This window comes from Vigna angularis, chromosome 4, assembly GCF_016808095.1.
Source record: "Vigna angularis cultivar LongXiaoDou No.4 chromosome 4, ASM1680809v1, whole genome shotgun sequence".
Lineage (NCBI taxonomy): Eukaryota > Viridiplantae > Streptophyta > Magnoliopsida > Fabales > Fabaceae > Vigna > Vigna angularis.
Genome location: NC_068973.1, coordinates 24,383,884 through 24,401,210, shown reverse-complemented (window position 1 = coordinate 24,401,210; position 17,327 = coordinate 24,383,884). Strand labels below are relative to the sequence as shown.

General features: G+C 43.1%; 1 protein-coding gene across 1 annotated transcript; it reads right to left on the bottom strand.

Moving 5' to 3' along the window:
* Positions 1-11,435: 11,435 nt before the first annotated feature.
* LOC108330359 (uncharacterized) lies at positions 11,436-12,881 on the bottom strand. The gene has a single exon (XM_017564844.1). It carries the CDS (start codon positions 12,879-12,881, stop codon positions 11,436-11,438), a length of 1,446 nt encoding a protein of 481 aa, XP_017420333.1.
* Between the last annotated feature and the right edge of the window lie 4,446 nt (positions 12,882-17,327).

Sequence of the window (17,327 nt, the reverse complement as noted above, 5' to 3'; positions counted from 1 at the left end):
TTTTTAATATAAAAAAAATTAAAGTATTTTTCAATCCTAAATTTTATCACTTGATGCAATCCTCCAATTTTCTTCACATCTCTATGCAAACTATACTAAATTATGGGTTTAATGTCTCAATAGGTCCCTATTTTCGTCCCAAATTTGAAATAGGTGTCTGTTATATTTGAAGTCTTAATTAGATCCTTATTTTTGTTAATTTGATGCAAATAAATCCTTTCCGTCAATTTCAGAAAATGGCGTTAAGGAGTGCGTGACGTGACGTTTGTTAATTCAATTTTTTAAGGTTTAATGTCTCAATAGGTCCCTATTTTCGTCCCAAATTTGAAATAGGTCCCTGTTATATTTGAATTCACACACGCCACGTCAAAATTTGGGACCTATTTTGGGACCTATTTCAAATATAACAGGGACCTGTTTCAAATTTGGGACGAAAATAGGGACCTATTGAGACATTAAACCTTAAAAAATTGAATTCACAAATGCCACGTCACGCACTCCTTAACGCCGTTTTCTGAAATTGACGGAAAGGATTTATTTGCATCAAATTAACAAAAATAAGGATCTAATTAAGACTTCAAATATAACAGGGACCTATTTCAAATTTGGGACGAAAATAGGGACCTATTGAGACATTAAACCCTAAATTATGAAACATCCATGCTTTACTTCGTCAGTCACGTTAAATACTAAAGGTTTAAACCCTTTAGTTGTTCCTATTTATATGTGGTTTTCCCATTTTGATCCCCTTCTTATTAGAATCCCCAATTGAGTCCTTAAAAGTGCTAATTTGAATCAATTGAGCCTCTGCCGTTAAATTTAGTTAACAGGGTTAAGTTTTTGTACAGTTAGGAGGTTGATGTGTCAATTTTTTGAAACGTGGCATGTTGATGTGAGAGTAATGTGCTTATGAACCTCTCTGATTTTTTTTTTCAAATTTTCATATAGTCACTAGAGTTCATTGTCCCCTCCACCACCAACGCAAACCCTCACGCCACCGCAAGAAGAAGACATCGCGAGACGAAGCTCCTCGCTTCATCTCCTTTATCGTGAAACACTTCCTCACAACCTGCAAAATCTGAAACACAGAAAGCCTCAAATCTCTTCGCACCAAAAGCCCTAAATTGCGACTTCGCTCATCTTCCAACCACCGTGACGGAGCAACTCCTCCTTTATCGCGAGCCATCATATTTGCTTACCTGCAAATCGCGAGCAGCCACCTCGAGCTTCTCACACTACCAGAGCAACACATAGCCACCAAGGTTTTTTCATTTCCGCAATCACATGGGATGCAAATCACGAAACTTTTCCCTTCGCCCAAATCGTGAAATCACGAAACAACTCCTTTTTGTAAAACCTAGAGTCGTGCCTCTTTTGCTTTCTACCTTGACCACTATCAGACCTGGAATCTGAAATAGCATCTCCACGATTCACAAAGCTATTTTCCTTTATAAGCATCCCAGAAAAGCTGAAATTCTTCCCCCTAAGTTCAGCATTTCTCTCCACCATGCCAGCCGAACAAACCGCTCCCATTATTGTTGTCCTCGACAATGACCAAGAAAAAAATGAAACAGAACAAAGGAAATGAAAACCTAATGCCTGCGCGAAAAATAAAGAGCGTAACTGAAGTTAAAGAAAGGAGGATTATTGGATTGGTAGCTTTAGAAGGGGAGCGTACCTATTTACAGAGAGTGCTGAGAATGGAGAAGAAGATTGGGATTGGGAATGACGAGAAGATGTAAAAAGGAGAAGAAGATGGCCAAATGCCACGTTTCAACTCTAAACATGCCACGTTTAAATAAATTAACACGTCATCCTCTCACCTGTGTAAAAACTTAACTCCGTTAACTAAATTTAACGGTAGGGGCTCAATTGATTCAAATTAGCACTTATAAGGACTCAATTGGGGATTCTCATAAGAAGGGGATCAAAATAGGAAAACCCCACATAAATAACGACAACTAAAGAGTTTAAACCAATACTAAAAGTGGTTTAGATATTTATACTTCCCATCTATATCACTGTCATCTTTTTCATTATTATAATACTTTCTTTATCAAATAGAACCTTTTTTAGGTTAGTGTTATTAAAAAATATAAATATAACTTTTTAGTTTGTTTTATAAAATCAATTATTTCAATGCTTATAGAAAATTTATATCCAAATTAAATGTAGGGCGAGTTTGTAGCTCCTTTAACTTAATCTGTTAATTTAGATTAATTTTATAATATATGAAATTGATATATATATATATATATATATATATATATATATATATATATATATATATATATATATATATAAATTTGACAACAAGTAGAATAAGACAAGTTAGTTTTTTAAGTTATCATTAGTAGGTAGACTTGTTATTGTGACGTTCTCCTTTTATTTAGACTTGTTGTTATTGATTTGATAAGGCATTTTTGACGTTACCGTTTAGACGTCCAAACCCCAAATATCAAATATAAAAATTGACCAGTGACATTTTTGTAATTGAAAAGAGTAAATAGACGTCTGTTATTAAGGGATCTGACGTCTATAGTCTATTTAGACGTTAGACAGCTCCATTAAGATACGTAAAAGTAAAAAGAAATGAAGTTTTTATTACTATTAGACGTCTGTTATAGGGGAACAAACTTCTAAATACTCAGCCCAAAAATTTAAAAAGTCACTTTTTGATTCCATTTAGACGTCTGATCCCGCCACTCCGACTTCTAAAGCAATTTAGACCTCTGTTATGGGGGGAACAAACTTCTAAATATTCAGCCCAACAATTTTAAAAGTCACTTTTTGACTCCATTTTTAGACGTCTGATCTCGCCACTCCGACTTCTAAAGCCATTTAGATGTTTGTTATGTGGGAAACCGACTTCTAAATGTATGCATTAAAACACCGCGAACGCGAGGCAAGCATTACGCGCACTCACTGTTCATTATCTTTCTCGCGTTTTCTCTCCACGGGCTACGTTTTTCAGGTTCGTTTTCTCACTTTTGCACAGTTTTAAATTAATTTTACTTCGATTACATTACTCTTTGATGAATTATCTTTAATTTGAACTAATTAAAATGCATTTTCGGTTGATTTTGGTGCAGTTTTGCTCGTGTGCTTTGCGGCGTTCTTGGGCGGCGATTTCTTGTGTTTTGCACTCCTTAAATTCCCTCCACTACGTTTTTAAAACCATCCAATAAAAAAAAAAAACGTACAATCCATTCTCTTCAACTAAAATATAAAGTTGTAAACTCGAATCACCATGAGCCAAGAGCAACCTGAGAGGCCTCAAGTGGAGAAAGATCCAATCAAATACAATAACATTTTAGACGTGTGATCTGTTCAGGTCAGACGTTTATATAGACCTCTAATCTATACAGGTCATACGTCTATATAAACGTCTGACTAGGGTCCGACGTCCCATCAATGTTACCCGAATAGATGTGAGGTCGGGATCAAACATAAAAAACCCAAAAATAACAAACGTGTAAAACCTTTTCTGCACTAGTGATACTCATGTTTTTTTTCTTTTTCGTTTAAGTGTAGAATAAATATTCAAACCTTACACTCAATCCTATTTTTTTCTCAAGCAAAAATAAAGTTGAATATCAATCTTGTTTTTATCGTCGATCAAATAAAGAATTTTTTCCTCAAACAAAATCAATACTTTTGATTTGGACAAATTTTTACTTAAACGAGAAAAATTTTGGTTAACGAACAAATTTTAGTTAATAGTGAATGTTTACAATAAATATAAAGCTGATATTAAGTTGTACATATAATTGATTTATGTTTATACTTGAATGATGAATGTTATAAACTGTTTCGGTTGTAGGGGCTGAGTCGTCCAATGCCTCCACGTCCTCCTCCGCCGGATTTCGAATATCCGGTTCTCAGTCCTTACTTCTCGATTTCCTTCTCTGCACACGGGTGGGAGACCTGCGAAAGATTCTCCAATGCCAAAGTCAGTTTGAGAGCAATGGCTTTTTTGATAGAACAGTAATAAATGTGCAGTAAATGCAACCTATCTACCACTCACCCTGAATCTGTATTTATAGTTTTTTCTATGGGCTTGGGATTAGTGAAAAGTTAATCACGACCCAAATTCAGCCCAATAGCTTTTAACAACTACTTACCTTAAACCTGGTTAATTAGTGATGTGGCCGGCCGGTCTCTCACATTTGGTCTTACGACCGGCCGTCCATGCAGATGATCCGGTTAGTTGGCGGTATTGCTGGCCGGCTTCGTATGAGTTGCTGTTCATCCGGACGGCAAGCGGGAAGGTTACGTTGTCTTGGACATACGGATGTCCGACACATTACGCCCGACCCCCGCCAATGACGAGAGGCCAGGTAACGTGAGTGGGCCATTATGGGTATGAGGACGTCCGGCCTGTCTGGTGCCCGGTCCCTACTGGTACGCAAGCCCCCCAAGCCCTAGTATACGGAGTTGACGTAGGACTTCGAGCGTGGTGTTTGCCCTGACTGTGGGGTAGCGGGGGTTAGTGGATTGGTATTGGGCCGGATTTTGTGGGCTTTGGGATCTCGACTCTTCGGATTTGGATTTTGGCGGGAAATACACGTGTCGTGTTTGCAGTGGCGGAAGTTGAAACAACCTCGCATCTGGAGCGTTGATCGTGCTAGCTTTCAATGGTGTAGATGCGCTCGACGGTTACAAAATTTTTTCTATAAATAGGGGAAGGGGTGCTGTCATTTTCACCTTTTTAGTTTTCATTCAAGCTCGTCATTCTTTTTCCCTCAGGTAATAAATGGCTGCAGTCCATATTGAATCTTCTTCTGAGTCGTCGGGCGGAGTCCGGGGGAGTTCGGCGAGGGGTGATGATGGGCACATCGCTTCTCCAAGTTCGGTCTCGTCGTCCTTTCTGGAGGAGACCGTCGGGTCTTCGGGGCGGGAGCCTGCATCTCCGGACGCGGCAGGCAGTCGGATAATCCACGGCATCCCCATCTTCCTGCGTAGGGGTAGTATTCGTATAGATGGTTCCCCATACGAGCCGTACGGTGACGGTACCCTGGTGACAAAATATGACTGGGCTCCTTACAACGCCAACTTGTTTGCTTCAACGTATGGTACTTGCGAGTTATTGGAGTGGAGGGTTAACCGTACTCACGTCGTCCGGGACGTGGAGGATTCTAGACTGGTTCGGGCGGGTGTTAGTCTGAGGAATGAAAGGGTCTATTACGGGAAGAGGTCGAGCCCGGACGACTTCTTCTACATGTACGCCAACGTGTTCGCTCAGCTCTTTGTTCGGGTACCTTTTACGGAGTTTCAAATGGCCGTCCTTTGGGAGGCCAACGTAGCCCTGGCTCAGCTGCATCCCAACTTTTGTGCGGCCGTGCAAGCATTCCTAGCTATGTGCTTGGCCGTGGGTGTTACCCCGACGGTCCCGATCTTCTTCCACTACTTCGAAATCCGTCTGCCCCCCCAAGGCGGTTGGGTGTCCTTAACTTCTGTTCGGGACAGGACACTCTTCCGTCCTTTCTCGGACTCATTCAAGAACTTCAAGCATCACTATTTCAAGGTTATCATCGATGTTGCTGGCCGCCATGAGTTCCATGACTTCGCGGGGAATCCCTTGTTCCCTTTTTACTGGACGAGGGAACCCCAAAAAATAAAAGCATTCCCTGTGAGAGTGTTGGGTCCGGCCGACTTAGAGGCCGTGTGCATCATTAACGCCCTCTCCCGTTAGATTTCCGCCCGTCACTTGGTCGAATGCCTTCGTCATGAGGATTGTGAACGAAAGGCGTTCGGTATGGTATTACTATGTTGAATTTATTTTTATTTAGTATGTCGACCTTAACGTTTCTGAGTTTACTTGTTTTTTTCAGATCTCATGACGGCTCCTACACCCCGCCAATCCAACTTCATGGCTTCCAAGAAGCGAGCCGGGGCCAGTTCGTTATCGTCCCGGGCAAAATGGTCGCCGAACGTTCCTCACCCTCCTCTCGTGAGGCGGTCCTCTTCATCCGGTCTTCTGGCCCCGGTACCCTTGGCGTAGCCGCAATCATCCCCCTACGTCGAAGTGGTCAGGGGTCCTGTTCCCGCGAGCCGGGCGCCTGGTGCAGATCCCCTCCCAAGCCTTGTAGCCGTATTTGTGGATCCGTCTTCTGAGGCGGCCACCGCCTCTGCTGCCCCCTTGGTGCGAAAAAGGAAGGACCCCGCAGGCGAGGGTCACAAAGACAAGGAAGCTTCGTCGTCTCGGTCGGCGTCGAAGAAAGCCCGAAAGGGCAAGGAGAAGATCCCCTCGGCGCCACTACCGGGCGGGATATTTAGTCCGGCCTTCAACATGAGTGACCAGACAAAATTCCATATGAGCTCTTCTCAGCGAGCTCTCATTGAGCCGCTTTCTGAGGCGGAGCTAACCAACGCTGTTTGAAATGTCCACCCGGGCGACCTCCCTCGCCTGGTACCTGAGAGAGTTTGCCGATCGCCGAGGGATGGATGACGTCCGCGCTGAACTCTTGGCTGAGAAAAAGAACTCTGCCTCCCTCTAGTCGGCCATGGAGCAATTGATCCTGGCTCACGACGATTATGACAAGAGGATCGAACAGCTGGAGGCCGACTTAGAGAAGGCCAAGAAGGAGTCAGCTGATGCTAAGGACCGTTTGGCAATCGCCCGGGGTGATCATGAACGGCTCCTGGAGGAGTGTAGCCAACTGAAGACAAAGGTCACTCGTCAAAGGAGCTCTAAGGTTGGGCTTCTCAAGTCAAACCAAGTTCTGACCGATGATCTTGCCAGGGCAAGGGAGAAGATATCCGAGTTAGAGGCGGGCATCGTCTTTGAGCATGAGAAGGGTTTCAACAAAGCCCTCCATCAGGCGTTTGTCCTTGCCGGCATACATGAGCCCTTTGCCTTGGGTTTTGACATCGAGAAAGACGTCTTTGATGGCGTCCTTGTGGATCTCAATTCCATTGTTGACGACGAGGGACCGAAGACTGAAGGGCCCTCCGGTGCCGCGGTAGCTGACGAGGCGGTGGAGGTCGAAGACGAAGACGAGGGGGCGGATGACGACGATAATTAATCGCCTTTTGCTTTTTTGCTTTTAGAACTGAGTAGTTTTTTTGATGTATTCTTGAGGCCGCCCGTCCAACATTATGGATTGTCAGAATGTTGGCCGGGTCGTCCTTTTGTTAATGGTACCGTTTTTTGATGCCTTAATGAATACAATACTTTTTCATTCATCCGGTTGTTTTTATTTTCGCGTTAGATTTAATTTTGCTTCTTGCTCCATTTACCGTTCGTCCAAGTTAATAGTGGTTCCCGGGGGAACTCTCCGTTCATCAACTTGGGCTTTTTGAAGGCTCGAACGGCAGTGGTTCTTCGGAAAGAACTCTCCGTTCACCGTCCGACCAATTTGACAGTGGTTCCCGGGGGAACTCTCCGTTCATCAACTTGGACTTTTTGAAGGCTCGGACGATAGTTGTTCTTCGGAAAGAACTCTTCGTTCACCGTCCGGCCAAGTTGACAGTGGTTCCCGGGGGAATTCTTCGTTCATCAACTTGGACTTTTTGAAGGCTCGGACGATAGTGGTTCTTCGCAAAGAACTCTCCGTTCACCGTCCGGCCAAGTTGACAGTGGTTCCCGGGGGAACTCTCCGTTCATCAACTTGTGCTTTCCTCGTGTTTATTGAGATTAGTCGTGAGAGAATACGAATGACCTGTCATTGAATTAATCGTTGAAAAATAAAAATACAACTTTTAAGAACAATTCAACAGAAATAGAACTTTAAATGTGTGGCGTTCCCAGTGTTTGGAATTGGGTGTCCCTCCCATTTTACTGCCAACTTGCCATGTGTGGTCACTCAGCGAGCCTCTCCAACCTTTCCCCACACCAAATCGCCCTCCTGAAAGCTTCTTGGTCGCACCTTGGAATTATATTTTCTTTCCACCATGCTGGCATGCCTCAGGTCTTAAGGCCGCCCGGTCTCTACGCTCATCCAGAGAATCCAGCTCGATTCGTAGCTCTTGGTCGTTCAGCTGTAGGTCCTCTACCTGTCGCCGCAACGAGGGTTCCCCTAGTTCAACCGGTAACATGGCGCCAGTGCCGTATGTCAGATTAAAAGGAGTCTCCCCGGTCGTCCCATGAGGCGTGCATCGGTAAGCCCACAGAACTTCTGGTAGCTCGTCGACCTAGGCTCCCTTTCTTTCTCCTAATTGTCGCTTCAACTCGGTGACCACAGTTTTATTCATTGCCTCCACCTGACCGTTCGTCTGGGGGTGTTCGACTGAACTGGTGATGTGCTTAATCCCAAAGTTTTTGAAAAATTCGACCAGCTTTTTATCGATGAACTGCCGACCGTTATCCGTGATGATTGTTTGGGGGAGACCGAAACGACACACCAACCTCCAGCAGAATTTCTGAACCTGGGCAGCCGTTATGGTTGCTAAGGGCTCGGCTTCTACCCACTTAGTGAAATAGTCCACGGCTACCAGGAGAAACTTCTTCTGGGCCCGACCTATGGGGAATGGTCCAACAATGTCCATCCCCCATTGAGCGAACGGCCATGGCGACGCTATCGTATGCAGGGTGTGAGGCGGCAGGTGGGTGTTGTTAGCATGTGATTGGCAACTGAGGCACTTCTGGACGAACGTCTTCGTGTCCACTTCCAAAGTCCGCCAGTAATACTCCGCTCTCAGTATCCGGGCTTTAAGAGCTCTCCATCCGGTGTGGAAATCGCAAATGTCGTTGTGGAGTTCGTCCATCACATAATGCGCTTCCTCCTTTCCCAAGCACTTGAGGAGGGGGTGGAGAACCCTCTTCTGTACAGGTCGTCCTCCACCAGGAGGTAACGGGCGATCCTCTTCGCTTCGCTCAGCTTGACGAGCCGTCCTTCATCCTGTTGGGACATTATTTTTTGGATCTCCGAGAGCGCCAGTCCCCTTCGCCGGTCGACACCGCCAGGCTTTCGACCGAGGGTTGCAGTAGTACTTGTCGTACGACAGTCGTTAACTGCCCCTTCTCTTTTCCTGAACTGAGCTTGGACAGCATATCCGCCCGGGCATTGTCCTCCCGTGGGATGTGTTGGATGTCGACCTTGTCGAACGATTTCACCAGTTCCGTTGCCCGATGGAAGTATCGCAGCAACTATTCTTCCTTCACCTGGAAATCGCCGTTCATCTGGCCCACGACCAACTCGGAATCCGTCTGGCATATGACTCTCCGAGCCCCCATGTCTCTCGCCAGTTCTAGGCCGGATACCAGGGCCTCGTACTTAGCTTGATTATTGGAGACCTTGAATTTGAATATCAAGGAATGCTCCAACAGGAATCTGTTCGGGCCTTCCAATACTACGCCTGCACCACTAATCGATCTACCGGACGCCCCGTCCACGTACAAGCTCCATTCATCTTGGTTTGTGGGGGGTAACTCTGTCGCAAAATCAGCCAAGTATTGGCCCTTGATTGACCCCCTCGGTTCGTATCGTAGGCCGAACTCCGACAGTTCTACCGCCCACGCGACCATGCGTCCCGCCAGATCGGGTTTCCTAAGGATTTTGGAGATGGGGAAGTCGGTTCTGACGATCACCTGGTGACTTTGGAAGTACGGCCGGAGCCTTCTAGATGCGTTTAACAAAGCCAGCGCCACCTTCTCCACCTGCTGATAGCGGGTTTCCGCATCCAGGAGGGTGCGGCTGACAAAGTACACCAGTCTTGGTTGGGGCCGTTCTTGCGTTATTACGGCGCTGATGGCCGATTTCGACACACCCAAGAAGATATGCAGATCCTCTCCCAGCACGGGGCGGTTCATTACTGGGGAGTTGAGCAGGATGGTCTTAACATCCTAAAATGCTTGCTCGCACTCGGTGTCCCATACGGAGTCGGCCCCCTTCCTCATTTTCCGTAGGACGGGTTTGACCCTCTCGGCCAGCTTGGGGATGAACCGTGATAATGCTATGAGGCGACCGACAAGTCTTTGGATCTCCTTGAGAGTGGCCGGGCTTTGCATCTACAGGACTGCTTCGCACTTGTCAGGATTAGCCTCAATCCCTCTGGATGTAAGCATGAAGCCTAGGAACTTTCCGGCGGCTACTCCAAACGTGCACTTAGCCGGGTTTAGCCGTATCCCGAACCTCCTGACTTGGCGAAAGACCTCCTCCAAGTCCCGTATGTGACCTGCGCCGTCCGCAGAACGGACGACCATGTCATCCACGTAGACGTCCATGCATCGGCCGATTTGCTCCTTGAAGATTCTATCCATCAACCGCTGATAGGTGGCCCCGACGCTTTTCAAGCCGAAAGGCATCACTTCATAGCAGAAGTTCACCCTTTCGGTGATGAAGGCCGTCTTCTCCCGATCTGGTCCGTACATTGGGATTTGATTGTACCCCGAGTATGCGTCCAGGAAGCTCAGCATCCGATGTCAGGAGGCGCCGTCCACCAAAGCGTCTATGCTTGGTAAGGGGTGTGAGTCCTTTGGGCAGGCCTTGTTCAGGTCGGTGTAGTCGGTGCACATGCACCACTTCCCACTGGCCTTTTTCACCATCACCACGTTAGCCAGCCAGGTGGTGTAGGTAACTTCCTTGACAAAGCCTGCCTCCTTCAGTTTTCCCACCTCCTCTTCGACGACTTTTCTCTTCTCGCCCATCCGCCGCCTCTTCTGTGCCACTGGGCGGGCTTCTTTGAACAACGCCAGTTTATGGGACATGACCGAGGGGTGGATCCCCGGCATGTCGGCCGCTGTCCATGCGAACAGGTCTCTGTTTCTCCACAGGAGTGACCTAAGCTCCTCCTCTACCTCAGGCTCCAAGCCCCTCGCCATGGTAGTCGTTTGGGAAGAGTCTTTCCCTATTAGGATGGGTTGGGTTTCTCCTATGGGTTCCAGCCGGTCCTCCGTGTTTGTCCTGGGGTCGAGATCGGCCATGGCCACTTCGGAACCGGTCGTTCTCCTCTTCCCCTGTCGGGCGTGCAGCTTGAGCCCGGCGGCGTAGCACTCCCTGGCTGTCTTTTGATCCGCCCGGACAGTGCATATGGTTCCCTTCTCCGAGGGGTACTTCATTGTGAGGTGGGGAGTGGATACGATTGCCCTGAAAGCATTAAGGCTATGTCCGGCCCAACAGTACGTTGTATGAGGTGTTTGCTTCCATCAACAAATACCGGACCCTCTTCTCCTCGCTGGACCGCCCGGTCGCCAACCTTGTACGCAACTCTACATAGCCTCGGGTGTCTACCCTCTCCCCCGCGAAACCCACTATCTGCCTATTGTAAGAGATGATGAGGTCCTCCGATATATCCATCTGTTGGAAAGTTTTCTAGTAGAGGATGTTCACCGAACTCCCCTGATCGACCAAGACTTTGCTGACGCCGTACCGGGCGATCTCTGCCGTTATTACCATCGGATTATCCTGGTCGGGATTGGGGGCATGGAAGTCGTCATCCGAAAACGTGATGGGTGGCATCGTGCGGTGGGGCTTGTCCACCGAGTGCACGGACTACAGGGCCCGCATGTGACGCTTCCGGGCGGACGAAGATGACCCCCCTCCAGCGAAGCCTCCCGAAATGGTGTTAATGTGTCCCCGCAGGGGACGTTCGCGGCTTCTACTGCGGCTTTTGCTTCGTCGTCGCTCCGAGCGAGGGCGATCAGTCCGATCGTTCCTAGACCTGTCGGGTCTGTATGCCTGCCGCGGGGCGGGCCGTTCCACGGGTGCCTGAGGGCGGTCAATCCGAATGTACTTTTTGAGTTGACCCGCCCGGATTAACTCTTCAATTTTGTCTTTTAGGGTCACACACTCTTCGGTGGTATGACCCATGTTCTTGTGGTAGGCGCAGTGTTTGCTCCCGTCTGCGCCTGATGGAGTAAGTCGCTTCATGGGTTCTGGGAGCAAGTCCGCGCTTAGCGCCTCCCGGAGGATCTTCTCCCGGGGGGCGTTCAAGGGGGTGTACTGTTGGAAGAGTGGTCCTCGTCGCGGTTCCTTCTGTTTGAGGCCGCCCGGCTTTGCTGCTGAGTTGCCCGACCTTCCCCCGTCCGTCTTTTCCCCCATAAGCTTTTGGCTCTCCTTCTTGTATGACAACTTCATCTCTTCCACCCTAATTTCGTCCGTCGCCCGCTCCCTCAACTCTTCCATAGTTTTGGGGGCCCGTCGACAGACACTGTCTTTAAACGGTCCGGGCTTGAGTGCAGGGAGGATGTAATGGAGGGCGAGCTCCGGGCTCAATGCCTTCACTCGCCGGACGGTCTTTTGATAACGGTCCATAAACGCTCTCAGCGTTTCTTCCTTGCCCTGCTTCAGGGTGACCAGCTCGAACACGGTTAGGTCTTGCGTGCTGTTAGCGGCGAACAACCAGTTGAACAAGCGTTTTAAGCCGGCGAAGTTCTCTGTGGAATTGGGGGGAAGAGAGTTGAACCATTCAAGTGCTTCGTCCTCCAATGATAACGAAAATGCCCGACACCAGATGGCGTCGTTGCCTGTCCTGAACGCCATCGCGTTCGAGAAAGTCTTGATGTGGGCCTCGGGATCCATGGTCCCGTCATACATCTTGAATTGCGGCGCAACGAATTGTTCCGAAATCTGAACATCCATGATGTCTTGGGCAAAGGGGAGCAATAGTGTGGATGAAGGCTCAGGTTTCACCACCATCCGTCTATCCTCTGCGGCGCTCTCCGCGTGTATTGATTTGGCCTTACTCCCTTCGGCTTCGGACTCCGTCGGTTTCCAAGTTTTGTCGCGTCCGCTGTTGTGTTCCGCGTGGTCCTCCGCGGCGGCCTTTCCCTTCTCCTTTGCCCGCTCGTCCTCACCTCCCTTTCCAACGATCTCCTGGGCTATCCGGGCCTCACAATCGGCCTTAACGACCGCGAGTTCGTCCTCATGACATTGTTGCATCTCGTCCATCTTCTGCTGTAACATTCTGATCATCTCAATCGGGTCGTCCATGCTCATGTTTCTCGTGGTCACCATTGGGTTATAAAGCTACTCAGCCCCACGGTGGGTGCCAGATGTTTCGGTTGTAGGGGCTGAGTCGTCCAATGCCTCCACATCCTTCTCCGTCGGATTTCGAATATCCGGTTCTCAGTCCTTACTTCTCGATTTCCTTCTCTGCACACGGGTGGGAGACCTGTGAAAGATTCTCCAATGCCAAAGTCAGTTTGAGAGCAATGGCTTTTTCGATAGAACAGTAATAAATGTGCAGTAAATGCAACCTATCTACCACTCACCCTGGATCTATATTTATAGTTTTTGCTATGGGCTTGGGATTAGTGAAAAGTTAATCAGGGCCCAAATTCAGCCCAATAACTTTTAACAACTACTTACCTTAAACCCGGTTAATTAGTGATGTGGCCGGCCGGTCTCTCACATTTGGTCTTACGACCGGCTGTCCATGCAGATCCGGTTAGTTGGTGGTATTGCTGGCCAGCTTCGTATGAGTTGTTGTTCATCCGGACGACAAGCGGGAATGTTATGTTGTCTTGGACATACGGATGTCCGGCGCATTACGCCCGAGCCCCGCCAATGATGAGAGGCCAGGTAACGTGATTGGGCCATTATGAGTATGAAGACGTCCGGCCTGTCTGGTGCCCGATCCCTACTGTACATAAACATTATTTGATTTGTATATTAATTATTAACATTTATATTATAATAAAGATTTTCTTGCTTTATTATTAGTCTAAGTCATATACTAATATATTAAAGGAAGAGAAATTGAATAAATAATTTTTACACATAAAAACATATATAAATATAAATTATGCAATTTAAGTTGTAATGATCTTATCCTAATCTTTTTAAATTAATATCTTTTATCTTTGTAATCATAATTAGATTACAAATTTATGAGTTTTTAACCACAGTATTACATATCTTTTTACAAAATTATATAGTTATTTATTCTTTGTAAATACAAATATACATTGCATACCATTCTGCAAAAGAAAATTTGAAAAATGATTAAATTTTTAATTCGGTTTATAAGTTTTATTTTTTGTTTATCGTCATATAGTTTGGTAAAAAAATTGTCAAAAAAATCTAAATTTTCAAGGACTCGCTTTCAAATATTCACCTTGTTTTTTCTTGAATCTTGGATTCATGGCAACTTCAAATTCGAATTTAATAGTTTAATGAGCATCGTGCATATAAGTGGTTAGAAAAGATGGGAAGATATTTTTGGAGGAGATAAGGTTATATATAATAGATGAAAGAATTGGTTGAGTTAGTGTGTGCAAAAATAATTGGTAAAAAGATGGATAAACATGAACTAAAAAAGATGGTACAATTGGAATCTTGGAAAAAGTGACATAAATAGTAACCCAGCTTGCAAAAACCAAACCATCTTCAATTCTAATAATACAGCTGATAGCACTTGCCAATACCATTGGCCATTTTGTAAGTTGCAACTCAAACATATAAAAAACAATTACTGCTAGTTCCAAATGATATCATCCAATTTATATCTTTTTAATGATATGTCTCACTGGTCAGTACACAAATAATTGATGTTTGTAAGGGTAGGTATCTTGTATAGTTCTTTTTCCATAGTTGCTTTCATGATATGAACTTAAATAGTTAGGTCAAGTTTTTCATTAAATTTAAGTATTATATATTATTCAAGAAAAAATAAAGAAATAATGAGAATCGAGAAAAATAAGTACAAAAAATTTACAAGATAAATATGCAAAATATTTGTTATCTATAATTATAACTTCTTAATAAAATATGAATAAAATTAATAACACTTTTTTTTCTAACAGTGACATTACGTAGAATGCTTTTATTATAATCCAAATAAATTACTCGTAGGCATTGCTACTATTACAGAAAGTTTTATTAAAATATAAAAATAAAAATAAGAGAAAAGAAAAATATAGAAATCAGACCAAACTTATGATAAAATTATATCACAGAAAAAATATATAATATAAAAAAAAAATTCATAACTCACAAAAATCATTTCATACTTTAAACTTTATATACCAAAAAAAAAAGTAAATTCTTCAACACATCACATAATTTATCATTCCTTTGAGATTTCAGAAAAGTTCTTTAATTTTAGAAGTTTTTGTGTTGGAGGATTTAATATTAACTTTTGGCTTAATCCTACTATGTTTAGGTATACTTTGAATTGATTTATCATTATATGCAGTATTAGAATATTCTCTTTCATCAAGCATATTAGTTCATTCAGAAATTATTTTTAATTCCTTTAAAAAACAAGCCTCCTTGTATGTCAAGGATTAAAAATTATTGTTGAACTACTATGAGTTGAATCTAATTGTTGTAAACTTTGAAAACTATTGACAATAAGAGTGACATTTTTCAAAAGAGGTATACTGACCAAAGAATCATATTTCACTAGCACACCATCAAGATTCTTAACCAAGAGAAATTCACAATGCAAATATTATCATGATTATCCCCCACTAGCTTAAGTTGTAATTGAGCAACAGGTTATACCATAACAGGTTGCACCATAAAAGCAAACTCTACCATAGGCTCCACCCCAAGCTCCACCAAGCAAACTCTACCATAGGCTCCACCCCAAGCTCCACCACAGGCTCCACCATAGGTTACACTACTTGAGCTAAAGATTCCTTAACCGCATCCTATGAATTAACCACATTAGGACCATAATCTTGTTATATTTTTGCCTCAATTATTTTTTCTCCACCAAAAATAACTTTGGTATCTTGTTGTAATTGTCTATAATTAGATAAATTATGACTAATCGTTTTTCAATTTGAACAAAAATGGAGATAATTTCTCAAATTTCACATCAACAATAAACACAAATCCTAGTCTTTTCACTAAAATTTGATTAGACAAACCTAATAACAAGTCAAAATCAACTAGGACACGTGCAAAGAAGTCTCAAGAGTTCTTTTGGCTATAATCATCTAAAGATAAAGGTGTACCAATTCCATGTGCTATTGAGAAAATTGTTTGTTGTAACACCCCTATTGGAATGTCACATGTAAAAAGATAATCATAGAGTACGAATTGTATAAAACGTTATTGTCCAATTTTTTTTTATTAAAATAGTGGAAGCAAAAAATATAAACATTTCATATGTTCGTACACCACAACATAATGTTGTGAGCTTAGGTGGTCTCACCGGAGACAAATGCTAGTTGTAGCGGAGCTGAAGCTTAGAGTAAGACGTTCCAATCTTTCCTTCTGTTTTAAAAGTTTTCTTTTGTTTCATTATAATATTTATTCTTATAATATGTATGGGTCTACATATGAAATTTTCTATTATAAATTATTTATGGATAATTGTATGAAAATTTATATATTTTCTTCGAGCTAATTGCTGTGTAATATCAAGAATGTGAGATATATCTTATAGTAGTTAAACACTATAAAAAAAATAAGATGTTACACTCAAAGACAACATAAATCTCCTATACTTTAAATTCAATCAATCTCACATATACTAAACATATAATTCCAACAAATGTAAACAAAATCATCACACAATCAAATCAATCATAGTTTGTAACTCAAACAGTTATATCATGCATAAATCAATACTAATTTATCGTACCTTTATTAAAACTTTCAACAAAATTTTGTCCTTAAGTTCTACGCTCACAAAATGCTCTAAAAACACAAAAACATTTTAGATTAATGATCCAAACATACCTTTAGGATCACATAGAACTATGGTTCCTAAAGAACTCTCTACATGCAAAACCACAATGTTCACATGCATCCCAAGCACAAAATAATTCTAAAATAGGATTGAAATTAAACTTATTCTACCAAAGTAACTAATCAATTAAAAATGTTGTCCTTGCCATCATGAACATCAAGACGGGTTGAATCTTCAAAGAAATAAAAAATAACGTCATAATCTTAGAAAAAGAATAAAGTAGTTATAAAAAGATAAATATTTTATAAAAGTAAATTTAATTCTTACAAAGTTATATTCATACTTTCCTTCTTTAATAATAAAATATTAAAGTATTCATCATATAAAACATCTTCATTCTTTTAATCAATTTCTCGGGTCTCATAATTTTAATTCATACTTTTTCTTTTAACTTATTTGAAGATGGTATTTTTTGAATTTTAGATTGCAAAAATAAAATAAAATAAAATAAAGAATAAAAATCATCAAAAGTTGGAGTATGGGATAGATATTAATAAAATACACTTTTATATAATATTTCACAGATAAACCCTTGTTCGGGTTATTGTGCACTATATCTTTTCAAATTTCGTTAGACATAAATCACGGTAATAAGACAAACATAACATTTAAGACCTTTTTTATCCGTTAATATATCTATACGTCGAATAAATTACTTCATAAATTTGTGAGATACTATCAATAGTTTCTGAGGCGAGAAAAGTATCTAAATATTTAATGAAATTATTATTATTTTT